This window comes from Panthera tigris, chromosome E3 (genome assembly GCF_018350195.1).
Source record: "Panthera tigris isolate Pti1 chromosome E3, P.tigris_Pti1_mat1.1, whole genome shotgun sequence".
Taxonomy (NCBI): Eukaryota; Metazoa; Chordata; class Mammalia; order Carnivora; family Felidae; genus Panthera; species Panthera tigris.
The window spans coordinates 25143358-25167112 of record NC_056675.1 but is presented as its reverse complement, the minus strand read 5'-3'; the positions used below and the strand labels follow the sequence as shown (position 1 = coordinate 25167112).

General features: G+C 39.3%; 2 protein-coding genes across 2 annotated transcripts in view; one reads left to right on the top strand and one right to left on the bottom strand.

Moving 5' to 3' along the window:
• THUMPD1 (THUMP domain containing 1) overlaps positions 1-23755 on the bottom strand; it is an 89456-nt gene that overhangs the window by 58910 nt on the left and 6791 nt on the right. Inside the window, exons 5-6 of the mRNA XM_042971358.1 lie at positions 19384-19561; positions 13255-13391 (exon numbers count right to left, since the gene is read on the bottom strand). The gene's annotated coding sequence lies outside the window, so the exon portion shown is untranslated. The remainder of the gene's footprint in view (positions 1-13254; positions 13392-19383; positions 19562-23755) is intronic.
• On the top strand, positions 904-21701 carry LOC102957684 (acyl-coenzyme A synthetase ACSM4, mitochondrial). Its single transcript, XM_007084168.2, has 13 exons — positions 904-1263; positions 3559-3769; positions 7189-7396; positions 11424-11567; positions 12461-12617; positions 14458-14537; positions 15977-16100; positions 16822-16902; positions 17035-17136; positions 17602-17729; positions 17828-17927; positions 19604-19723; positions 21328-21701. Exons 1-13 carry the CDS (start codon positions 1066-1068, stop codon positions 21412-21414), a joined length of 1740 nt encoding a protein of 579 aa, XP_007084230.2. The 5' UTR covers positions 904-1065; the 3' UTR covers positions 21415-21701.

The following is a 23755-nucleotide window of genomic DNA, read 5'->3' as shown; positions in this document are numbered from 1 at the left end:
TTACAGAGACAAAGCACATATATTGAAAACAACAATTAATAATATAAGCTAGAAACCTGTCATGTGAGGAATATTGATGCATATGATGGAAATTCAAAGGAAGAAATAACAGTATTATTAAAAAATGTTAAATTACAGATGGCAGTGGGAGGTGGCTTTACCAATGTCACAAAGCTAATTCTGAAAGAGTTCAGAGTAAAGTCCAGGTCTCCTGATTCAGAAAGTAAAATTACTTCATGAACCAATGCCACCATAGTACTAATGAAAATAATCTTAACAAAAGCATTAGTTAACACTTTGAAGGTACTTTTTACATGCTGGTTACTTTACACACATTATCTTATTACATCCTCATAATAACCCTAGGAGAGAGGTATTACATTCCTCCCCTCCTCCATTTTACACGTGAGAAAATGGAGGTGCAGGAAGGGTAAATGGTTTACCCAAAGTCCTGTTATCAGAAAGTTGCTGAGCCAGGACTTAAATCAAGGTTTCTAACTGATTATAATGAAGGACTGAGGGGAGAAGAAAGTAGGGAAACCAGAGGAAAGGTGAACGACAGACTAAATCTTAGAGCTAGAAATAGGCATTCATGAAAATAAGTGGACTGCTTTAGCTAGAAGAGGAAATCCAAGTAGAGGAGTTACAAAATACAGTTGGAATAGAGTACGAGGCAGACAGAAGCAGGGCTTGAATGTCTATTGAGGCAGCAAAACACTGTTTGTCTATTGTTTGGTTGGGGGAGAAGATAGGGACGAAAAATGGAAGCTTGACAATTCTATAGTTGTCAGCTTTGTTTTGTTTTGAAGAATAACCTGATCACAGACAGAACGAAGAGGAGAGGTCAGTGGTAGGGAGACTAGTCCATGGCTGACTGCCACAGCCCTGAAAAAGGAGGAGTGTTTTTCAGGTGTTCCCCAACTCCCTGGGGAGCACACAGCCACAAGTCCACTCCCCGGTCTCACCACAGAGCAACCAGAGAGACTAACGCTCCCCCTACCCATCTCTCCCCACAGGCTACAGAACTTCCACATCCATATCAGTTGACAAAGCCCTTTGGAAATCATGATTTTTTTCCGCTATCAGATGTTCAGATTCATTTGGCTTGCCAAGCCAACTGGCCGGTACCTTCACAAAGATCACCAGCTTTGGGCACCTCTGACTCTTGCTGACTTTGAAGCCATAAATCGCTGTGAGAGATCATTGCCTAAAAACTTTAACTTTGCTGGGGATGTGCTGGACCAGTGGTCCCAAAAAGAAAAGGTATGACACGATAGGCTTCTATTGGATGCTTGGTATCCACCTATGTCTCAGCCTTCCATTTCCCTGTTCTGTGGTCAATTTGTCACTCTTAATTCAGTTCTTTCATCCCTCTGGGTCTCCTTTGTTTGTTTTCCACTTGCTCTTCTCTCTCCCCAGGGAAGATCTTTGATCCTCAATTCCACATACTGTCTTCCTCTGGATCTTCCTCAGACCCCCTCATGGTAGTTACTCACAGAGCCCTGCCTCTTTTCCTTCATTTTCTCTTTTCTTTCATTTCCTTCAGCAGCTCATTGCTCTCCGTTCATCTGTTCAGGCTAGCTACAGATTTATGGAAAGAACAGTAATTTGAGCTTTGGTTTAATAATAATAGTCATTTACAAGGACCTGTGCCTCAAAAGATGCAGATACTAGATATACAAAATATTAAATAACATTGAATCAATCTTTCCTATTAAATTAAGGGGAAAGTCTACCTTTAAGTCCATTACATCTTTAACAGCTCTTTTACACTCGTTAAACTCTCTTTTGAACAGAAAGAGCAGGTAGAAGTTGAATATCTCTAGACAAAATTTAAGGGCATAGTTTATTTTCAATATATTTATTTTTCAGTAACCTATTTTTAGCAAGCAGTACTGGTTTTACCAATAATAACCAAACACATTTTCCTTCTTAAGTAAATGTATACAAGTAAAAAGGAGTGAATGTAAAGAAAAATACAAAGAACAATAGCACAGGTGTAAACAGATCTGACAAAAGTAGTGATACTCACATGACTAAAGATTAAGAAATACTGACCTATATTATTTCACCAAATCCCCATCACCATGCTGGGGGATTGCAAATAAGGAAGTTAACCTCATAGAAGTTAAGTTCCTTATCCAAGGTCACCAGTCCCAAGAGTACATGAGTCAGACCCTAATCTTACACCCACAGGGTAGGGATTATGATACAATATAAGACAGTCATCTGGCATCTGAGCACAATGCTGTGGGAACACAGAGAAGTCAGAGAAGAGAAGAGGAGGCTGAGAAAGGCTTCAGAGAGGAAGTGAAATTGAAATTGAATTTTGAAATACTTTTTTTAAATTTTTAAAATTTTTTTAATTTATTTTTGAGACAGAGAGAGACAGGGGAGGGGCAGACAGAGAGGGAGACACAGAATCTGAAGCAGGCTCCAGGCTCTGAGCTGCCAGCACAGAGCCCGACGAGGGGCTTGAACTCACGGAGTGTGAGATCATGACCTGAGCCGAAGTCAGACACTTAACCGACTGAGCCACCCAGGTGCCCCGATTTTGAAATATTTTCTAACCAGAGAAGGTAAAAAGAGAGTTCCAGAAAAGGGAAGAAAAGAGGAGTAATTTTTTTTTTTTGGTAATTCACAAAGTGAAGAGGTTTTTCAGTATAGACAGTGCATTTTGTAGAATCATAGGAGAAGTCTCCTTCAAAAATCCATCAGTTGATGAGCCTCCCCCAAAGGCCCACCATCCTATTTGTTGTTTTCTCTGAAAACCATCCCTCAGCCTTTTGGGTAAAAAAAAAAAAAAAGATGTTGGATACCTGGGTGATTCAGTTGGTTAAGTATCTGCCTCTTGATTTCAGCTCAGGTCATGATCTCAGTGTCATGAGATTGAGCCCCAAATCAGGCTCCATGCTGAGTGTGGAACCTGCTTGATTCTCTCTCCCCCTCTCTCTGCCACTCCCCCCAGTCATGTGGGCACACGTGTGTGTGCTCTCTCTAAAAAATAGATAGATAGATAGATAGATAGATAGATAGATAGATAGATAGATAGAAAAAGATGCTTTGTTCCTAATCAACCTTAGTACAACCATTGGGGTTATTTGGATGGCACAGAATCTATTTTAAGCAAGAAAGAAATTTATTGGACATAGGAGTGCTCACAAAAATGGGTTGCAAGCTGGACAGTCAGTTTCAGCAAGAACAGGAACTAGGATAGCTCCCTGGATATATAGAAGCACCAAGAGCTCATACACAGATTTTGTTTCAACTCTATTCTATCTTTTTGTTCTTCTCAGAAAACTCAAAATCAGGGACAGAAGGTCTGATTCACCCAACATAGGTCACATGTCTCTCACTGGTGGGTGGACAATTACCCTGATGGGTTGTCTCACTTAAGCTATATTCAATAGGAGAGGAGTAGGTCCTCCAATGACAAACTAGGGTGCTGTTACCAGAATCCACCAGCACAAGTGCTGACAAGAAGTAATGGCAGATGTCCCATCTATTTGGTGGACCAGTCATATAAGCCTTCTCTCTTTCCCATGTGGCCATGGCCAGACAGGAGAGAGACCAGCCAACCCAGCCCTATGGTGGGTGAATGGCAAAGGGGCTGAGGTGAAATGGAGCTTTGAAGAACTGGGCTCCTTGTCCCGAAAAGCTGCCAACGTGCTCATCAAGCCCTGTGGCCTAAAGAGAGGAGACCGAGTGGCTGTGATTCTGCCCCGTATCCCAGAGTGGTGGCTTATAAACGTGGCTTGTATGCGAACAGGTCAGTGCCAATATTTAACATTTCTAAATCATGCAGAAACAGAGAGAGACTGACATTTGAGGTTTTTCTGAATTGTTAGTTCCAACTGAAGCTATGCTTACAGAGAACAGAGAAAGAAGAGTTAAGATGAAGAGGAACCATGATGTAATAATAATAACAACTATTTTAAGAGGTGGGTATTGCTAAAAGAAAGAAAGAAAGAAAGAAAGAAAGAAAGAAAGAAAGAAAGAAAGAAAGAAAGAAAGAAAGAAAGAAAGAAAGAAAGAAAGAAAGAAGAAAGAAAGAGAAAGAAAGAAAGAAAGAAAGAAAGAAAGAAAGAAAGAAAGAAAGAAAGAAAGAAAGAGAAAGAAAGAAAGGAAGGAAGAAAGAAAGAAAAGAAAAGAAAAAAGAGGTGGGTATTATTGTGATGCCCATTTTGCAAAAGAGGAAACTGAGGTTCAGAGAGTTTAAGAAGCTTGTCCAAAGGTACACAGCTAGAAAGCTATGCAATTGGGATTTAAACAAAAACTCTATCAAAGCAAATGTGGACACTAATACCTTTTCGCAGAGCTGGTTATGATGTATTTAGCCAGATAGTCCTGAATTTACTTTCTTGAATATATTTGGATTCTCCCAGATTTGAAAACACTAAAGGAAGAAAAAGCATTTTAGAATACAAGGACTTATAAGAATACGACTGCGGATCCCAGTTGGAAAACCTCTGCCTCGTTCCAGGCAAAAAGATTAATGTATTCAATGACACATTTTCTATAAAAATAATAATTTATATTTTACCCCAAATAAAAATTCTAGAATTTTTTTTTCCACTCTAGGACAGAGGTCGGCAAAAACCGTGGCCTACAGGTTGGCCATCTATTTTGGTAGATAAAGCTTTAAAGTTGTAACGGCATGCAGCCATGCTCCTTCATCTGCATATTGTCTACAGCTCTTTTTGCTCTACAACAGCAGAATTGCTAACTGAGACAGAGATGGGATGGTCCACAAAGCCTAAAATATTTACTACCTGGTGCTTTACTGAAAAAGTTTCCAGTACCTACTGTAGAGCATGACACAATGTCTATAAATCAACTAAAGGTAAATAAAAATACTGGGGCACCTGGGTGGCTCAGTCGATTGAACATCTGACTATTGATTTGAGCTCAGGTCAAGATCTCATGGTTGTCAGACCAAGCCCCATGTCAGGCTCTGCGCTGGGTATAGAGCCTGCTTAAGATTCTGTCTCTCCCTCTGCCCCTCTTCCCTGCTCACACCCCACCCCCAAATAAATCAAGAAACATTTTTAAAAAGTAAGAATATTAAAGGATATAATACGTAGAGAACACAAGATCTTTGCTACAATATCATTAACAAGAGAAAAAAATTGGAAACAACTACATAGAAATGATTAAATCAAGTTTAATAGAAGTGTCTATTGCTAGTTGAAATTATGATACCTCAAACTTGATGGGATATCATTAAAAAGATAATTACAAGGATTTCACCATGGTATTAGAAAATGCTCTTAATTATCAATTTAAATTTTATAAAAGCAATATATAAAGTACTTTTTGTATGTAGTATAAAAAGGAACTTGGAAATGTGAAACCAATTGCATGTTGGAAGGAGATTAAAAGTGGTTTGTCATTAAAAATGTACTTGATATTATTTAACATAATTTAAGCAATTTGTGAAATGTCAAGATTAAAAACAAACCCCTAGGCCAAATTATCAAAAACATTCAGTTAATTAAGTGTTAAGCAGCACCTAAGGATTGTTTTCTAATTCAGAATTATTTCTAATTCATAATTCTAATTCAGAATTATTAAATCTTCTGAGTGAATATTGAGATACTTGTATTGCACCTAATGTGGCAAAATATTTCACTTTTGCTAGAATGCTAAACTCTGAAATCCACCAGAAGAGAACGTTTCCTTAACCCCCATGCTATGCACTGAACACATTCATGTCAAAAATCTACCAAGAGTACTAATAATTTCTGAGCCATTAAGAACAAGTGTTTGCAAAATAAATAATCTTATATTTTTACATAGAGTGCACTATCTGAGGTCCTGTAAGGTATCTCCTTGATTAACTTCCTTATTGTCATATATTTATTCATTTTCTCAAGAGGAGAATGACACATGAGAGCTTTTAAAATATATTCAATGAATAAAGTCTCTTTCTAGGAATTCAAGTCCACTTCTTCCCATTTAGCTGACTTCAGGAAACTCACCAAGAAATAAGTAGTCTGCTATAGAGTACAGGTCTGGGGAGTCTAGTAAATGTATCTTTGAATCCTGGTTGCCACTTACAGACTCTGTGACTCTTGGGCTAGTTGTCGTCTATACACTGGGACTGGTTTTAAGTGAGATAGCGGAGGCCTAATAAGTGCTCAGTGGCTGTTTGTAATGCTTTACATACACTCTGTTTTCCTTCACTGATTCACTTTAGAAAGTGCAAACCACCTTCCCTCTGCTTTTCATCTAATCCTCCTATATATGTCCTTCTCATAAGGAACTGCTACTTTAAAATCAGGTCCATCTCAGGCCAGTGTTTAGAATGAAGTGAAGAGGTGGGATAAACTAAACGTTGCCAAAGGAGTGCCAAAGGAGTGTAGACAAACTTTGATGATCCCAGACCACTGAGAAGACCCAGGTTTGAGGGCTGACTCTGCCCCTCACTGGCTATGACTCAATCTCACATTCCATCAAATGTCAACAACTGCATGGACCTACACGGCTTTTTAGAACAGTGGTCTCCAGGCTCTTCTGATTGCACCAACTATCAATAAAAATATTTGGGACACACATCTTCCCATCTGGATATAATATTTATATTGTTCTTCTGTACTAATATAGCATGCATGTTATAAAATATATACAAAAATGAGATTAAAACAAAGAATTCTAATATCTCAATAAAATTTTTTAATTCTAATTTTTCTTCTTATCCTCAGTGGGTTACCCTGCAACTCTCACTTTGGAGACCACTGGTTCAGAGGACCAAGATAATGTTCATTAAAATATGTTATGAGCTGTAAAGTGCTATTTAAGTATTATATAATAATGAAGCAAATGTTTCACAAAAATGTGACGCCATTATAATGCCTACTATATGCCAGACACTTACTACTATTTTCCCTCATTTTTCAGATAAGGAAAGGAAGGCACAGAGAGATCAAGTAACATGTTCAAGGTCACAAAGCTAGTAAGTTGCAAGGACAGAATTAGACCCAGGGACTATCAGAATCTAAAGCCAGTGCTCTAATGATCTCCCAGTGACCAAGGTCCTGTAGGATGTCCCTGCGGACCGAGACAAGGGTAACTAAAGGCTATAATCCACAACTCCTCTCTACCAAGCACAGAGCCTATTTCAACAGTCTACAATCTTACCTGATGGACAAGAGTTCTGCTCAGCTCAGGGCCCTCTCTCCTTCCCAGGGCTGGTCTTCATGCCAGGAACAACCCAGCTGACAGCAAAAGACATTCTCTATCGGCTGCGAGCATCCAAAGCCAAGTGTGTTGTGGTCAGTGAGGAGGTGGTCCCAGCAGTGGAGTCCATCATGTCAGAGTGTCCTGACTTAAAGACCAAACTCCTGGTGTCTCCACACAGCCAGAATGGGTGGCTCAGCTTCCAGGAATTATTTCAGTGAGTATTTTCCCCCGCCTCAACTGCAGTACCAGCAATGACACCAATTACAACTATATCTCGGAGTCTCCTTGCCTCAAGGACTCAGCAATACTATCACTCGATCCAGACCCCTTCCCATAAAAGAATCACCTAATATGGGGTGCCTGGGTGGCTCAGTTGGTTGGGCGGCCGACTTCAGCTCAGGTCATGATCTCTCACTCTGTGAGTCTGAGCCTTGCATCGGGCTCTGTGCTGACAGCTCAGAGCCTGGCGCCTGCTTCCGATTCTGTGTCTCCCTCTCTCTCTGCCCCTCCCCTGCTGGCTCTCTGTCTCTTTCTCAAATAATAAGCATTAACATTTTTTTTTTAAAGAATCACCTAATAAAATATTCTTAAGCACAGAAGAAAAGATGTAGCTCTGCCTCCATTTCCCTACCTCCTACTGTGGCTTGTTATGAGTATACTGCATGGCTTGGACTTAGCCTAATCCTAGATCACCTCTCCCACTACTCTCCCTGCCTTGATTCCCTCTGGCCACCCTTTAATTCCTCAAACATGCCCCACTTCAGGGCCTTTGTATCCGCTGTTTCTTCTGCCTGAAATGCTTTTCCAACGTCCTCTTCACAGCTGACTCCTTCCTGTCAGATTTTAGCGTGAATGTTTTATTCTCAGTGAGATTGTCTCTGACCACCCTATCTACAGAATTCCAAACCACTCTATCACATCATCCTATTTTCTTCATAGCAGTCATTACTATCTGAATATTGTGTCCAGTCATTTTTCCCTTATCTACTGTGTTTTTATCCTCTGCAATAGGGGTTGGCAAAATAGGGCCCGTGGGCCAATTCTGGCTCAGCACCTGTTTTTGTAAATCTTATAAGAACTGAGTAGAGTAGTTGCAACAGAGACCATATGGCCCACAAATTCTAAGATATTTGCTGCATGGCCCTTTATAGAAAATGTTTGCCAAACTCTGCCCTAAACTGTAAGCTCCAAGAAGACAGGGGCACTGTTTATCTGCTTGGTTGATCACTCTATCTCCAGTTCTGGCCATACAGGTGATACTTAATAAATATTTGCTGAATGAATGAATGAACAAAACAGATCACTGAACCTTGGTTTTACTCATATGTAAAACAGGGATAATTATACTGCACATATCTCAAGTGTTGTTTTGGGGATAAAATAAGCTAATATGTGAGAAAGTACTTCCTCAACTATAAAAAAAAAAGAATAGAATGTTAATTAATGGTATTATCCTTCAAAGAGCTATTAAATCCAATATTTTTAAAAAATTCTTCCAGAGAAGCTTAAAGAAAGAAGACATGAATAGGGCAGTGGTGTGTGTTTGTGTTTTTGCTGAAATGAAATTTTATCCTACTAATTAATGCAAACCAAATTCCTGTTATTAGTCAATCCCAAAATTCTCTCCCAAGGGCTATGCCAATGAATCCTGTTTGTGTCTTTTATAAGCTATGTACCCTGGGATAAGTCAAGTAACATCTCTGAAACTGTCTCTTATCCAAAGAATGGGGATAAGGATAGTATCTACTTCACTGGGTTGTAAAAGAATTAAATGTGATGAAGCATGTGAAGTGTTTAGTATAAAGCCTGGCACATAGTAATCACTCCACAAATATTATAGTAATTATAATTACTCATATTATTTTCAGTTAATAAAGTCATTCGGCAGTGTAGTGATTCCCTAAGGTAATAGCACCCAGATTATTGGAATATGCATCTCCGTCAGTAAAATATTTTTAACACTCCCACAATACATGCATATTAATTTATAAATCATATACATGTGTTTTTGGTTATTATACAAATACCAAAAATAAATACTTTAAATAATAAATACACGAATGCATATAATTTGAAGTCCTCTTAGTTTCTTCCCCATCTCGGGTATCTTATATACCCCTAACGGCAAGCACCCCTACTTCACAGGTCCCTGCCCTGACCAACTCTGCAATGTGCCATTGAGTCCCTTAAAGGTGCCCAAAAAATCAGAAGAAAAAGGACTTTGAATTCACTGAGAAGCAAGATATCCCAAAATTTAGTGGCATAAAGCAACATTTTATTTTCTCAAGATTCTATAGGTCAGGGGCGCCTGGGTGGCGCAGTCGGTTAAGCGTCCGACTTCAGCCAGGTCACGATCTCACGGTCTGTGAGTTCGAGCCCCGCGTCAGGCTCTGGGCTGATGGCTCGGAGCCTGGAGCCTGTTTCCGATTCTGTGTCTCCCTCTCTCTCTGCCCCTCCCCCGTTCATGCTCTGTCTTTCTCTGTCCCAAAAATAAATAAAAAACGTTGGGGAAAAAAATTAAAAAAAAAAAAAAAAGATTCTGTAGGTCAGAAGTCCACGCAGGGGCACCTGGCTGGCTCAGGTGGTTAAACGTCCAACTTCGGCTCAGGTCATGATTTCACAGTTTGTGGGTTTGAGCCCCACATCAGGCTCTCTGCTGACAGCTCAGAGCCTGGAGCCTGGAGCCTGCTTCAGATTCTGTGTCTCCCTCTGTCCCTGCCCCTCCCTCTCTCACACTCTGTGTCTCTCTCTCTCTTTCAAAAATAAATAAACATTAAAAAAAAAAAAAAGTTCACGCAGGCCTCAGCAGAGGCAGCTTATCCTTCTCCATATCAGCTTGACTGAAGCTCAAGGACCCAAGGGGGTTCACTCACAAGTCTGAGGCTCTGGTGTTGGCTATTGGCTGAAGCACCTCACTTGTCCCACACATGCCCTCTCTCTCCAGGAGGAGGGTCTGGACGTTTTCCTATGGTGGCTGCATCCCCCCACCCCCGCCCCAGTGAAAGTGAAAACTACCAAGCCTCTTAAGACCTAGGCTGAGAAGTCAAAGAAATTCTGCCACACTCTGTCAATCAAAATTAGTCATAAGGCTACCCCAGATTCAAGGAGACAGGACATAGGCTCCACTCCTCAGTGAGGGAATGGCATTCTTGTGCAGGGTGGGAAGGAAATGTTGGAGCTGTCTGTGCAGATAATCTTACACAGATATTGTTATTATCTATTCATAGAATGCTCTTGGCTTTAGTAATAGGAGACCCAACTATAAGTGGCTTAAACAACACAAACTATTTTATTCTATGACAAGTAAGAAGTACAGAGATAGAGCCGAATGAGAGTTGGTTATTCAGGAGTTTGATGAAATTAGCATGAACCCAGATTCATTCATCTTTCCATCATGCCATCCTCAGTGTGTCTGCTAATCCCTCCTGTGATCCCAACATGGCTAGGGTTGTCCCAGACATAATGTGCTTTCACAACAATATCCGAAGTCCAGAAAACTAGATAGGTGGGGTGAGGAAAGGCAGCATCCCTTCCTCATGACTCTTTAAAATAAGGAAACGTTTTCCATAAAGCCTTTAAATCTCATTGACCATAACTGCAACAGGTACCCATCCCTAAATCAGTCTCTGGCACAAGAATTAGCATGATTGGCTTAGGATAATCAAGATTCACCCCCTAGAGCTATATAAGGAACAGTCTCCCCTGCCTGATACCTGAACAAAATCAGAGTTTTATCAGTGCAAGGAAGAAGAATGGGATGCTATATGGTAAGAAGCTGTGTCTGTCAGCGATATTGAAGATGCTGAACAAAAAGTATTAAAAAGTTTGATTCAAATGCCAAAAGATCTTCCTTTAAATCATAAAAACTCTTGAAATGTTAATAAAAATTCACAAAGATTCACTGATTTTTGAAAAAATCATAGATTAAAAGAAGCACTGAGAGAAAAAGTTTAAATACATATCCTTTTGCCATTGATTTTGAAAGTCTCTTGGTTATCTATGTGACCTATACAAAGGTGGCATTTAAAAAAACAGACAAGTGAGTTGTTAAAGCTTAGTACTTATCTACAAAGTCCCTTTAAGATTTCTTGAGAATTTCCTCTCAAGGAGGCTTTGGATTAGGTTTTGTTCTATTAACTGTTTCCTGGTATCAAGAAGATATATATATATGCAAATATATATAGAGAGAGATAAACTGGTCTGCCACCTTCAGCCACTATGTTGGGATCCATATTTTACAGATCTGCCTCTGAAGAGCACAGCTGTGTAGAAACAGGAAGTCAAGAACCAGTGGCCATTTATTTCACCAGTGGGACCACAGGTGCTCCCAAGATGGCCCAGCACTCTCAGAGCAGCCTTGGAATTGGGTACACCCTTTGTGGAAGGTAGGGAGGAAAACTGTTTTTGTTAAATTCTCCCCTGAGCCGCCCACATGTGTATCCAACTGAGCTGACACCACCACTTGGAGGGTTATTGGATTTCTCCAATATAATGTCTACAAAACAGAATCCTTGATGCCCCTGCCCAACCCTAGCTCAGTAAATGGCACCATCTCACCAACTGATCAAGCAAGAACTTATGGATTAAACAGGCAATGGGAATTAGGGAGTGCACTTGTGATGAGCACAGGGTGATGTACAGGAATCACCCTTGGCCACATCTCCATAACCGTATGTCTGGCTCCTTCTCATTGCCAGAGAAGCTCACTCACCCAGAAAGGCCTTCCTAGATATCTTAAAGCTATCACATTACTTGTTTTATTTTCCTCAGAGCACTTATCACTTTTTGATATTATGATACTGATCTATACTCATTCATTTTATTGTGTGCTTGTTAGCTATCTGTCTTGCTGAAGTAAGAGCAGATATCTCGTCTATCTCACTATGCTAGGCAGAACAGTGCCTAGCATATATTGACACAATAAATATTTGTTGCATCAATGAACAAACCTAGAATATCGTGCCAAACCCAGCCTCCCTATTTTCATATTACCTAGGATTCTGAAGAAGTTCTCTAACAAAATAACAAAAGTGGGAGGTAGAATAATAGCTCATCCTGCCTTCGGGCTTCTTTTGATCTTTCTCTGTAGCCCCTGATGTTCTGGTCAGTTCTCAAAGACACCAGTTTGTTTGCTTTCCTGTTTTGTTTTTGTTTGTTTTGCTTTTTGTTTTGTGGGATTTCTTTCTTTCTTTAGCTTTGTTTTGGGTTTTTGTTTTTTTTGTTTGTTTGTTTTGTTTTGTTTTGTTTTTTGGTCTTGTTGCTTCTCCATATCACTTAGGTATTGGCTAGACCTGAAGTCCTCAGATATCATATGGAACATGTCTGACACTGGCTGGATCAAGGCTGCCATTGGCAGTGTGTTTTCATCCTGGCTTCAGGGAGCGTGTGTCTTTGTACATCGGATGGCCCAGTTTGACACTGACACTTTCTTAGATGTAAGTCATGACTTCTAGCTACATCTCTTCCTTGTCTCCTCCAAAACTACAGAGAAATGATTCTTCAGAATATAGTTTCCTGGGCTTGTGGAAAGAATTCCTTTTTAAGAACTGAAGTCTCCAGGGACTTGGCCTTTGAATGTAGTTAACAGAGAGGAAACACCCACAACACTCTCAGGCATAAAATCCACTCTTGTGCTTCAAACTGTTCAGGATTTCTAATGTCCCACTGAGCATGAGATTCTAAGTAACAGATTAGAAGTCTCAAGTCCAAACAAATCTTTGGTTTCTGACTCAGTGAAACAAAAACAATAGGTGATAAATCCCAAACCCTGTGTAGACAAGACTAAAAGGTGGAGTCCCCTTTCTCCCAGAGCAGCTCCTTCCATTCTCCCTTCACCCTGAGCTTCTCACTTTGTGAATTCTCAGAACCCAATATTTGTCTTGAAATCAGGCATGTCCCTCCTTTTCAGCCAGAGACAGCTAAATTGAGGTATCAGATTGCTCTCATTTCTTTAGCCTTTAGAAAGATGTGATTCAGGCCAATTATTTTTCACCCATGAAAAATCAATTATGTTTAACAAAATACATGTTATTAAACAAACACCACACCTGTGTGAATAAAAGCTCTACTCACCCTGTTATTTTGCTAACTGGTCTGACGAGATGGCTTGAGGGTCTTAACAGAAATGCTGGGTAGCATAAGAACTAGGATCTCTCCATCAGGCTAATAAAGTGTCCTAAGTAAATAAACTAAGTTTGCAGTTCTGAAACCTGCATTTTTAAAAATAGGAATAATAATTTTAGTAAAATATTAAATATTGTATAGTATTTAAGATACATATTATACTTACTTTAATCAATTTATTTAACATTATATTAAGACATAGTCACGCTAGTAATATGTTAATAATATTAATGTATTCTTATATTATTAATCTATATTATTTAACGTATTAAATAAGTTGATTAAAATAACAATATTCTTATTTTACAAAGATAGTGTGTATTTTAAAACACACACAAATACACAAAGATGTGTGTATTTTAAGTGCTCTAAAAACTTTACGCTATTCTTAGGTATGAGCACTTACACCTATTAAGAATAGTTGGAATCCAGGGAGCAAGTACACATAGTAGAGATGTTCACTTACAGATCAAAAGTTTTTCATGATCCAGATAGTCTAGAAATATGTCTTGAAAGCCTTCTCTCAAATGTTTAAGTTTAATAGAAACTGTCAATTTATCACTTGGCATAGTCGAACCTCTCTAGAAACAGGAAATCTAAAACGTGAGTATCTCTCTAGATTTAACCTGCCTATGTCATTATTTTTCTTTAAGGAGCTAGAGGGAAAATGAGCCCAGCAAATCTGGGCCTGGAAAATGACTTATGCATTTAATCAATCCACTCAAAAGGACTGGTATCTTTTATAGAAACAGTATTGGGAAAGTTTTGGTAGGTTAGCTCACATCTAGGGTGAGTACTGTGCAGGAATATATGGGCAGGAGGTTTCAAAATTCCACCATGAAAGGTAATTTGCACCCCTGAGGTAGAATCAACCAGTTCCTACTTTGGGGTTGGTCTCAAATTCGACAATTTACTTTTTGTTGAATTTGATTGTGTGTGTCTATTACTGTAACATATATGTATTCTTCCCAATAATTGGAAGTTTCCAACGGACATCCAGTCACTAGTGACAATAAATATTTGCTTTCTTATGCCTAGTAGTGATCATGAGATGAAAACATGCTAATGATAGACGTTGAGGGGTTGCAGACATCAGCTCTGGTTGTGGCCTCTAGTGAACCACTTCTGAAACTATCTTTCTCCATCATCCAGACGCTCACCACTTATCCCATCACGACCCTGTGCAGCGCTCCCACCGTGTACCGGATGCTTGTGCAAAAAGACCTTAAGAGGTACTTGGGCAGAAATCTCCATTTGAACCACAAACAAAAGCTATAGTCCCGCATCACCCCTTCTCAGCGCAGGATAGCCCAGGTTTCCTCAGTCTTGCCACTAGTGACATTTGGACTGAAGAGTTCTGTGTTGTCGGGGACTGTCCTGTGCACTGTAGGATGTTGAGCAACATTCTGCCTGGCTTCCACCTACTGGATGCCAGTAGAACCTCCCTCGCAACCATCAAAACTGTCTTCAGATATTGCCTAATCACTTCCCAGTTGCCCCTAAGGATAGCCTCTAGGGGCAACTGAACATTTTCCCAGGGACAACCAGAACCCTGAAGGCTGAACACCAACCTCCCTCCCCAAAATACAGCTGCATTCATATTGTCTTGAAGAGAAGCTAATGAAGTCTTATGACTTGAATATTATAATCAATTTATCCAAATCATCTGAACACCTAGTGGACTTGCAATGCATATTTACTTCACTAATACAAATTGAGTACCTGAAGGAAAAGAGAAAGGAAGAGAGAAATAATTTAAGTAGTATAGGCTCACCCATCCTCTGCACCCTCAAGGTGCATGCCCAGAAGAGAGAGTGCTATGAAACAGAATAAAGCAGATATGAATGTAAGCATCTTGCTCACATTTCAAGAGTAGTTCAGGGCTTTCCAGGATTATTTTGAATAGGCACAACTCCTGTCCTCCCCATTGGACACCTCAATGCACCGGAGCTGGGCTATTCCAGACTTCCTCACTTGAGAAAGTGGGCAGTGGAGTAGTAAGGCCAGTGGTTAACTGACCAAGCTCCAAAACCAAACAAGTAGGGCTCCACTATTTACTGATAGTGTGACCTCAGACACTCCAGATGACCTTACTAAGTCTCCTTAACTCCATCCACAAGAGAGGATTAAGGGCTGCCTCATGCGGTTGTGGAGAGAATTCAGGGAAATGGCCTACTTGGTGAGATACTTGACAAATGGTAAGTGCAGGGTAGTCAATTCAGCCCTTTATTATAGGTGAGGCCTGGAACAACCTCTTTATATTCTCTCAGCCTCAAGTTCCTGATCTGTATAATAAGGATGTGAGGATTATGAGAATGCTCCTAAAGCCCTCACAGCATAGTAGGTTCTTAATTAATGTTAGCTGTTTTATCACTTGGCCCATAATAAGCACTTAAGATCATTACTGGTATTTTCTCCTACCTTCTCCCCTCCTTTAATGATCTGCTAAAATGCAAGCTCTGTCAGGAAATTTTATTTGAATTACTAACATGCCCCACACACCTACAACCATGTCTGACAAGATAGTAGGTGCTCAAAAATATTTGCTGACTGAACTTTCCTACTACTTGTCTTTCCTAGCTGATTTGCTTGTTGCTAGAACATACTAATAATGTTTTAGTGAAAGCCACTCAGACTTCTCCCATCAAAGACCCTATATCTGTGTCTACAGATATAAATTCAAGAAGCTACGGCACTGCTTGACAGGAGGGGAGCCACTCAACCCCGAGGTGCTGGAACAGTGGAAGGCACAAACTGGACTGGAACTGTATGAGGGCTACGGACAGACAGAAGTGGTATGTTTAATGGGCAGTTTCGGTTTAGCATATTGGCAACATTTCAACCCCAGACTGAGCCCCTGAAGAGTCCCCTTGGTGTTCTAAATTTTTATGGAATTTCCCAGGATACCTTACCTTGCAAGTAACCACCAAAACCTCTGAATTGCCCAATTAGGTTTGGCTAGAGGGGAATTAGGATTATTCCTTCCAGTCTTCCTGCCTTCTCCCCATGCTGGAGAAGTCTCAAAGGTGTTAGGGGTCAGAGAGGGTCAGATTTGAGCAGCTCATCTTCTCAGCAACACTGAGGACCCCACAGAGCCCCAGTGGGGAATTTATCCCAAGGTGCACTAAGGGGTATCCTTAGTCTAAGGAGTAGTTTTCAAAGTGTGGTCCTCAAATCAGCAGCATCAGCTGCACGTGGAAATTTGGTAGCAATTCAAATTCTCAGACACCCCACCTGGCCAGACCTACTGAATCAGAAACTCTGAGATGGTGCCTGGAAATCTGTGCTTGAAAAATGAATGCTTCAGGTGACTCTGGTACACGCTTATGTTTGAGAAGCACTGATCTAAGATAATGTGCATGTGTGTATGTGTACGTGTGTGTGTGTGTGTGTGTGTGTGTGTGTGTATAACTGGGAAAATCAGTCAATACTGAGTCTTATGTTTTCTTGTCATGATATAAATAGCTACAGAAATTGAATTTTTACATCCTTATATAAAACATGTTCTCTCAACAGGGAATAATTTGTGCCAATCAGAAAGGACAAGAAATTAAACCGGGCTCAATGGGCAAAGGAGTACAACCCTATGATGTCCAGGTCAGTAATATCTGTTTCAATAAGGAAGAAACGTTTTACAGTTTTCTACTAGTCATTGTACAACTATTTATAACCTGTTTTCACACTGTAAAAAAACAAATTTAGGAACCTAAATTATTTCTTTCATTCTAGATTATAGATGAAAATGGCAACGTCCTACCACCTGGCAAAGAAGGGGAAATTGCCCTCAGACTACAGACTACACGGCCTTTCTGTTTCTTCTCTGAATATGTGGTACAAGAATGTAAAATAGGCTAGTCACACTTTAATAGAAAAGGTGGTACAGGGAATCATACAGACTTGGGTCCAAATTTCATATCCATCACGTGTTGCTGTGTCAATTTGGGCAAGTCACAAAATCCAAGTCTATTTCATCAACTGCAAAATGGGGAGAATATCATCTATCTCCTAGGAGTTGTGCAAAGATTAAATTCTATGTGTAAGAAACCAGTTGTAGTGAGTGTCCTCAGAAAACACAACTAGACAGGCTGCAGAGGGCAGGGAGGGAGTGATAGGGAGTGGTAGAGGTGGAAGAGGGGTTTACTTTTTATTATATTCTTGAATCTTTTGTATTCTACACTAGGAATTACATTTCTTTAAATTAATTTATTTTAGAAATAGAAGGCACAATGTACAAGTCATTCCATGGGTGCCATAGCCCTTTGTCTATTCTGACCAAGAGTCATCTTTGATTTCTAGGACAATCCAGAGAAAACTGCTGCCACGATAAGAGGGAATTTTTATGTCACTGGAGACAGAGGAGTGATGGACAGTGATGGGTTTTTCTGGTTTGTTGGTAGAGCTGATGATGTCATCATATCCTCTGGGTTTGTATATTTGCTACTCTTACTCTTAGGAAGTAATTGATTGTCAGGGGAGATCTATTGGGTGGTGTAGTGACCAAGGGCTTCTTTTCCTCTTCCAGGTACCGTATTGGGCCATTTGAAGTGGAGAGTGCACTAATCGAGCACCCAGCAGTTGTTGAATCAGCTGTTGTCAGTAGTCCAGATCCAATCAGAGGAGAGGTAGAGTGAATGTCATTACTGTAGCAATTTCATATTCTCAAGTTCTATCCATTTGACCATGTTAAGGAGTGACTCAGGAGTAGTCATGTACTTCTTATTATGAAGCACATGTGCCAAAAATGTATACTAGGCAATCAACTTTACAAATGAGTTGCATCTCAAAGGGGATGTATTAGCATTCTTTTAGAGGCAAATGACAGAAACTCAACTCAAACTGACTTAAGTTTTTAAAAAAAGGAATTTACTGGCTCACACATAAGTGAGGTCTTCAGGTACAACTACATCCAAGGGTTCATGTGAAGTTAGCAAAACCGTTTCTCTCCATCTCTTGGCTGTTGTGCTTTAGGTTGATTCCATTCGGAAAGGTTCTTCCTACTTGACAGCAACCACTCCAAATGCACACAGCTTAACAACCAGGAAAAGAGACAGCTCCCTTTCCACCAGTTTCAAGCAACTCCCAGAATAATATTTGCCTATCTTAGATCACATATCCAACCAACGTGGTCCAGGGAATGGTATATGCTCACTGGCCAGACCTGGATCATATGCCGGTCACTGGAGGTAGGAGTTAGTGTCAACACCACTAGAGAGAGAAGTTAGGGTAATGCTCTGTACGAAACTCAGGGTACTGTTACTAAAAGAGGAAGAGATGCTACAGAAGAAAAAACAGCAGATTCTACTGTATGTACTATTGTCACGGAAATCAAAATACATTTCATTACAGGAACAACGCAAATAGGATGTTGTGGCCAGGTTCCCAAACAAGTCCCACAAGCCTACTTTCAACCTATTAAAGGGAATCTGGGGAATGACAGGAATAATCTTAGGTTTAGGAGGAAGCCATGTAGTATGAAAGGGAGACTTTTCCTTTCCTTGAGGAAATTTCTAATAAAGTAGCAAAATTTCAAAATCAGTTTCTGTATCAGCATCCTCCCACATCTCTTTCTCTACTGCCATTCATATAACTGTGACCCTCTGCAGTGACTCTATGGATCCCACACTCAAACCTCTTGTACCACTTCCCCATTCAATGAATTCCATTCTTCAAAGTATTTTCCTCCTGCTACCATAGTCTCAATAGAGCTGATTTCAGGTGAACATTAGAAGTAAATACCAACTGGATCAATGTAGGAATAGTTAACAATTTATACTTAACTAACTTCAATAATTAATTAGTTTTGCACGGTATTCCAAAGAGAAGCAAAAAAAAAATATTCAGAGGTAGACGAATCCTTCCTGAGAGTTCATCCCCCAGCATACAAAATCCTTCCACTAAGCCTCCCAAACCCCTTTCAAACTGTATTCTCTGGGAACTCCATTTGTCCCCCCTACTGCATGTTTCTAACAGTGTAGGTTTGAAATAAGTAGTTATCGGTAAATCAAGGCTTGCCTATCAGGATTAGTCTGACTGAAATGTCAAATACATGTGGACATGTAAATAAAACTCAACCTTTACCCTTAATGAAACACTGCACTCCTCACACTCAGAATCCATTTGTCTGGAATTAGATCTCAAAACCTCATTTGTAATCCAAGCTCTGTTCAGAGGTGATCTCTGGATTTGCATTCATCACTCAAGCTCCTGTTGATTATAAGTACCTGTGTTCAGCATTGGTTCCAAACTCTTGATATGTCTGAAAAACAAACATCAATATAAATGGACTTTTCTCCTGCAGGTAGTGAAAGCTTTTGTTGTCTTATCTGCACCCTTTAAATCATCCAACCCAGAGAAATTAACTCTTGAACTTCAGGATCATGTGAAAAAATCAACTGCACCTTACAAATATCCAAGAAAGGCAAGTATTTTTGCCCAAAAGTTAATGTATTACCAAACAAGGGTCTAAGGGAGTAAGTACATAGAGTTTATTAGCTTGTGACTTTATGTTTGCTCAGTATGTAAGCAGAGGATACCTATTTCAACTTGTTTTGCCCTAACAATTTTGCTTTAGAAAATTTATTTTCAAATATTTGATAAACTAGCTTTGATCAACTCTGCAATACTGAGTAACTACTAAGGATCCTTATAAGACTAATCAGTCCCATTCCATGAGAAAAAAAAATACTGGCAAATTGATTTTAAAAAACACCTGGGCACACCTGGGTGACTTGGTCAGTTAAGCATCCTATTCTTGATTTCAGCTCAAGTCATTATCTCAGCTCAAGTCATGATCTCACAGTTATGAGATAGAGCCCCAAGGCTCCATGTTGAGCATGGAACCTACTTGGGATTCTCTCTCTCCCTTTCTTTCTGCCCCTCCCCGTTTCGTGCTCTCTCTCTCTCAAATAAACTTTAAAAAATGTTTTTAAAAAATGAAAACAGCACCTAATTCAACAATCGTGGCACTCTTGATCCATAATACCCTTACAAATTCAAAGCACAGGGCTTTAGTATCAAACTGACCAAACATAAGGCTTAGAAAAATATATATATATACTATCCAAAGAAACTGTGGAATCTTTCCAGAAACCTTCTTCTTCAAGGGAGGATTTAAGAATAATTCTATATATGGGTGCCCGGGTGGCTCAGGCGGTTGGGCATCTGCCTTCAGCCCAGGTCATGATCCTGCACTTTGTGGATTCGAGACCTGCGTCAGGTTCTGTGCTGACAGCTTGGAGCCTGGAGCCTGCCTCAAATTCTGTGTGTGTCTCTCTCTCTGCCCCTCCCCTGCTTGCACTCTATCTCCCCAAAATAAATATTTTTTTTTAATTTTAATAAAAAAATAATTCTATATAAAAGCATAGAGATGGCACTGCAACTTCGTTCCTTCTCATCCCAGAATACTATTGGTTGATATTGATCCTTAACATGAGAATTCCATGTCAATTGGTATTGCAACCAAAAGGTAGTTAACTTTAAGAATAGTTACATTTTCTCCATTAAATTTACTAAATCCATGGCAGTTGATTTTCAGAAATGTTATTTGAGAAAATTTTAAAATACAATAGTTACATCTTGAGGAAGGGAAACGAAGAGGATTTACCATGGACATAAGGGGAAAATTGTGTGTACTCAAAATTCTCTCTCAAAAATCTCCCTCAGAAACTGCAGGACCCAGTTCTTAAAAGCCCAAACCCCAAGAATTAACTTGTTTCCTTGTGCATTTAGGTGTGGCCTCTATTTCCCTGGGGTAGTGGAGGCCTAGGTCCAGTTGAACTTAGGAGTAAAGGAATTATTATATTCTTCTGACGAAGCACACAGCCTTTGCACTAAAAACCCATGATGGAGCTCCATTGTCAACTTTACTATATAAACACAAGAATTTCAATGAGCTTGGTGGGCTAAGACAACCCCTAGACTCAAACTCCATGCTAGAGTTGCATGAAAGCTTTCCCTATTGTACTGACAGCTGGGATTGTCAAAATGGAATCAAGTGTCTCATAATCTGTTTCTGTTAATTAGGTGGAATTTGTTCCAGAACTCCCAAAGACAATCACTGGGAAAATCAAACGCAACGTTTTGAGAGACCATGAATGGGGTAGAACATAGCCTGATAAGAGACGATGGCATTAAGTTGTTAATAGGGCTGCTTTTAGTCCTTGCTTCCTAACAATTTAGTGATTAGTCTCTTAAAATGCTGAAGATTTTTCCTGGTTGAAAAACTCAATTTTTTGTTTTGCAATTAGCCAAAAAATAAATGAAAATCTAAAAACATTTGGGAAGAAAACTGTTATAATGACCAAACTGACAAAGGCAATGATTTTAATGATTTGCAAGGGTTTAAAATAGCAAATAATTACTTAGAAAAGCACAGTGGACATTGAATTATCTTGTGAATGATTAAGCCAAAATAAAGATTAGAACTATTCTAAAAGTTCAAGACTGAATTTCTTCAAGGTGCCTGGGTGGTTCAGTTGGTTGAGCATCCAACTTCGGCTCAGGTCATGGTCTCGCAGTTAGTTCTAGCCCCACATTGGGCTCTCTGCTGTCAATGTGGAGCCCACTTTGATCCTCTGTCCCCCATTCTCTCTGCCCCTCCCCTGCTCATGCTCTCTCTCAAAAATAAATAAATCTAAAAATAATAATTTCTAAGACCTTATTAGTTCTTTAACATATTAATATTTTATAATATTAATTTAATTTTATTAGTTTATATTTTAATATTAATATTAAAATAAGGAATATAAATAATAAGTGCATTTAATTGACTACTGTATTACTATACCTCCTTTTGAAGCAAATTCGCTGTAAAATATCTAAAGTTTGGATTACTTAAGAGTAATTATTCAAGAGCAATTATTAAATGTTTTATATCCTTTTTATATAATCATTTATAAAAATGATTTATATTTTAGGACAATGTATAATTTGACATAAAAACATCTTTTATGAGGTATCTATTATAAATCAAGAGATTTATGGGGCACCTAGGTGGCTAGGTCGGTTAAGCATCCGACTTCAGCTCAGGCCATTATCTCACCATTCATGAGTTTGAGCACCACAGCCCTGCGTTGGGCTCTGTGCTGACAGCTCAGAGCCCAGAGCCTGCTTCAGATTCTGGGTCTCCCTCTCTCTCTGCCCCTGCCCTGCTCACACTCTGTCTCTCTCTCTCAAAAAAAATAAACATAAAAAAAAAATTGTATATATATATATATATATATTATACATATGTATGTGTATACACACACACACACACACACACACACACACATAAATCAAGAGATTTACTAAGAGGCAGAAAGAAAGAAAAAGCACAGAACACCAATCTTTAGGGAACAAATTTATTTTGATTTTTCTGAAAATATCAGAAACTATGAAAAACAAGCTAAATCTGGCCATAACAAAAGCAAAATACAAATAAAAAGAACATTTAGAAATCATGTTTAACCTTAAACAAACATGTCTCAAAATACCAAGTATAACACCCTATCCTCCACAAAGCAAAACAAATTTACTAAACCACAACACTGGAGTTTTTTTTAGCCGACATAACTTAAAAACAAAAACAAAAACAAAAATTAAATGGAAAAAAAAAAAACAACACTCAATATCCACCCTGGAATCTTGTCACTTATAAAACAACATGCTCAAAAGTCAGTGACAATAAAGTTATGAAACCTGAAAATGCATCAATGAATGAAATCAGATTCCAACAGAACACAGTGCTTTACAGCTGGAAAGAATAGCTTTTGTCGCAGGTCTTACCAAATAAAAATAAATACAAGAGGATTAAAAACAAACTACTAAATCAAAATCTTTCTGTAGAGTAGCAGCTTTCACAAAGTAAAAGGAACCCAGTTCCACAAACTTGGATGTTCTGTAAGCATATGGCCAATTTTATTCCCAGAGTCCCAAAGTCTTGCACTATCAAAATAAAAGTGTCTTTGTCTTGGAGCAAGTCTGATGAAGGCACCAAAATCCTATCCTCCGTGACAGTTAAAATGCTCTGATCATCCTTTTAAAATGATCTCAACCTACTAAGAGTTAACACTCTAAATATCTAAAGATCTAGAAGGACTTGCAGCCTCATCTGCATTACCAAGGTCCAGTCTATAGTCTTTTCCCCTCCCTAATCCTTCTAGTCTGGTTTACCAAGCAGGACCACTAGTTTAGGAGGATAAAAATACATTACCACATTCCCTGGCCATTAAACAGACATAGACGTTGGTGCAGGAAGACTCAACATTTATAATACTTAGGAACTTTTTAAAACTTAAAAATAAACCCATCTAAAAGTGAATTTCACAGCCTCTTAATATTTATTTTCAACCTGGACTTCTTATGCAGCCCTCTTTGGTGAGTCTCTTCCAGTTTTTTCAGTAGTTTTACCCTGGGGGAAACCTTGAAAAAACTTTCAAATTAAGTTTCATGGCATGTGAGTGTCAGCACT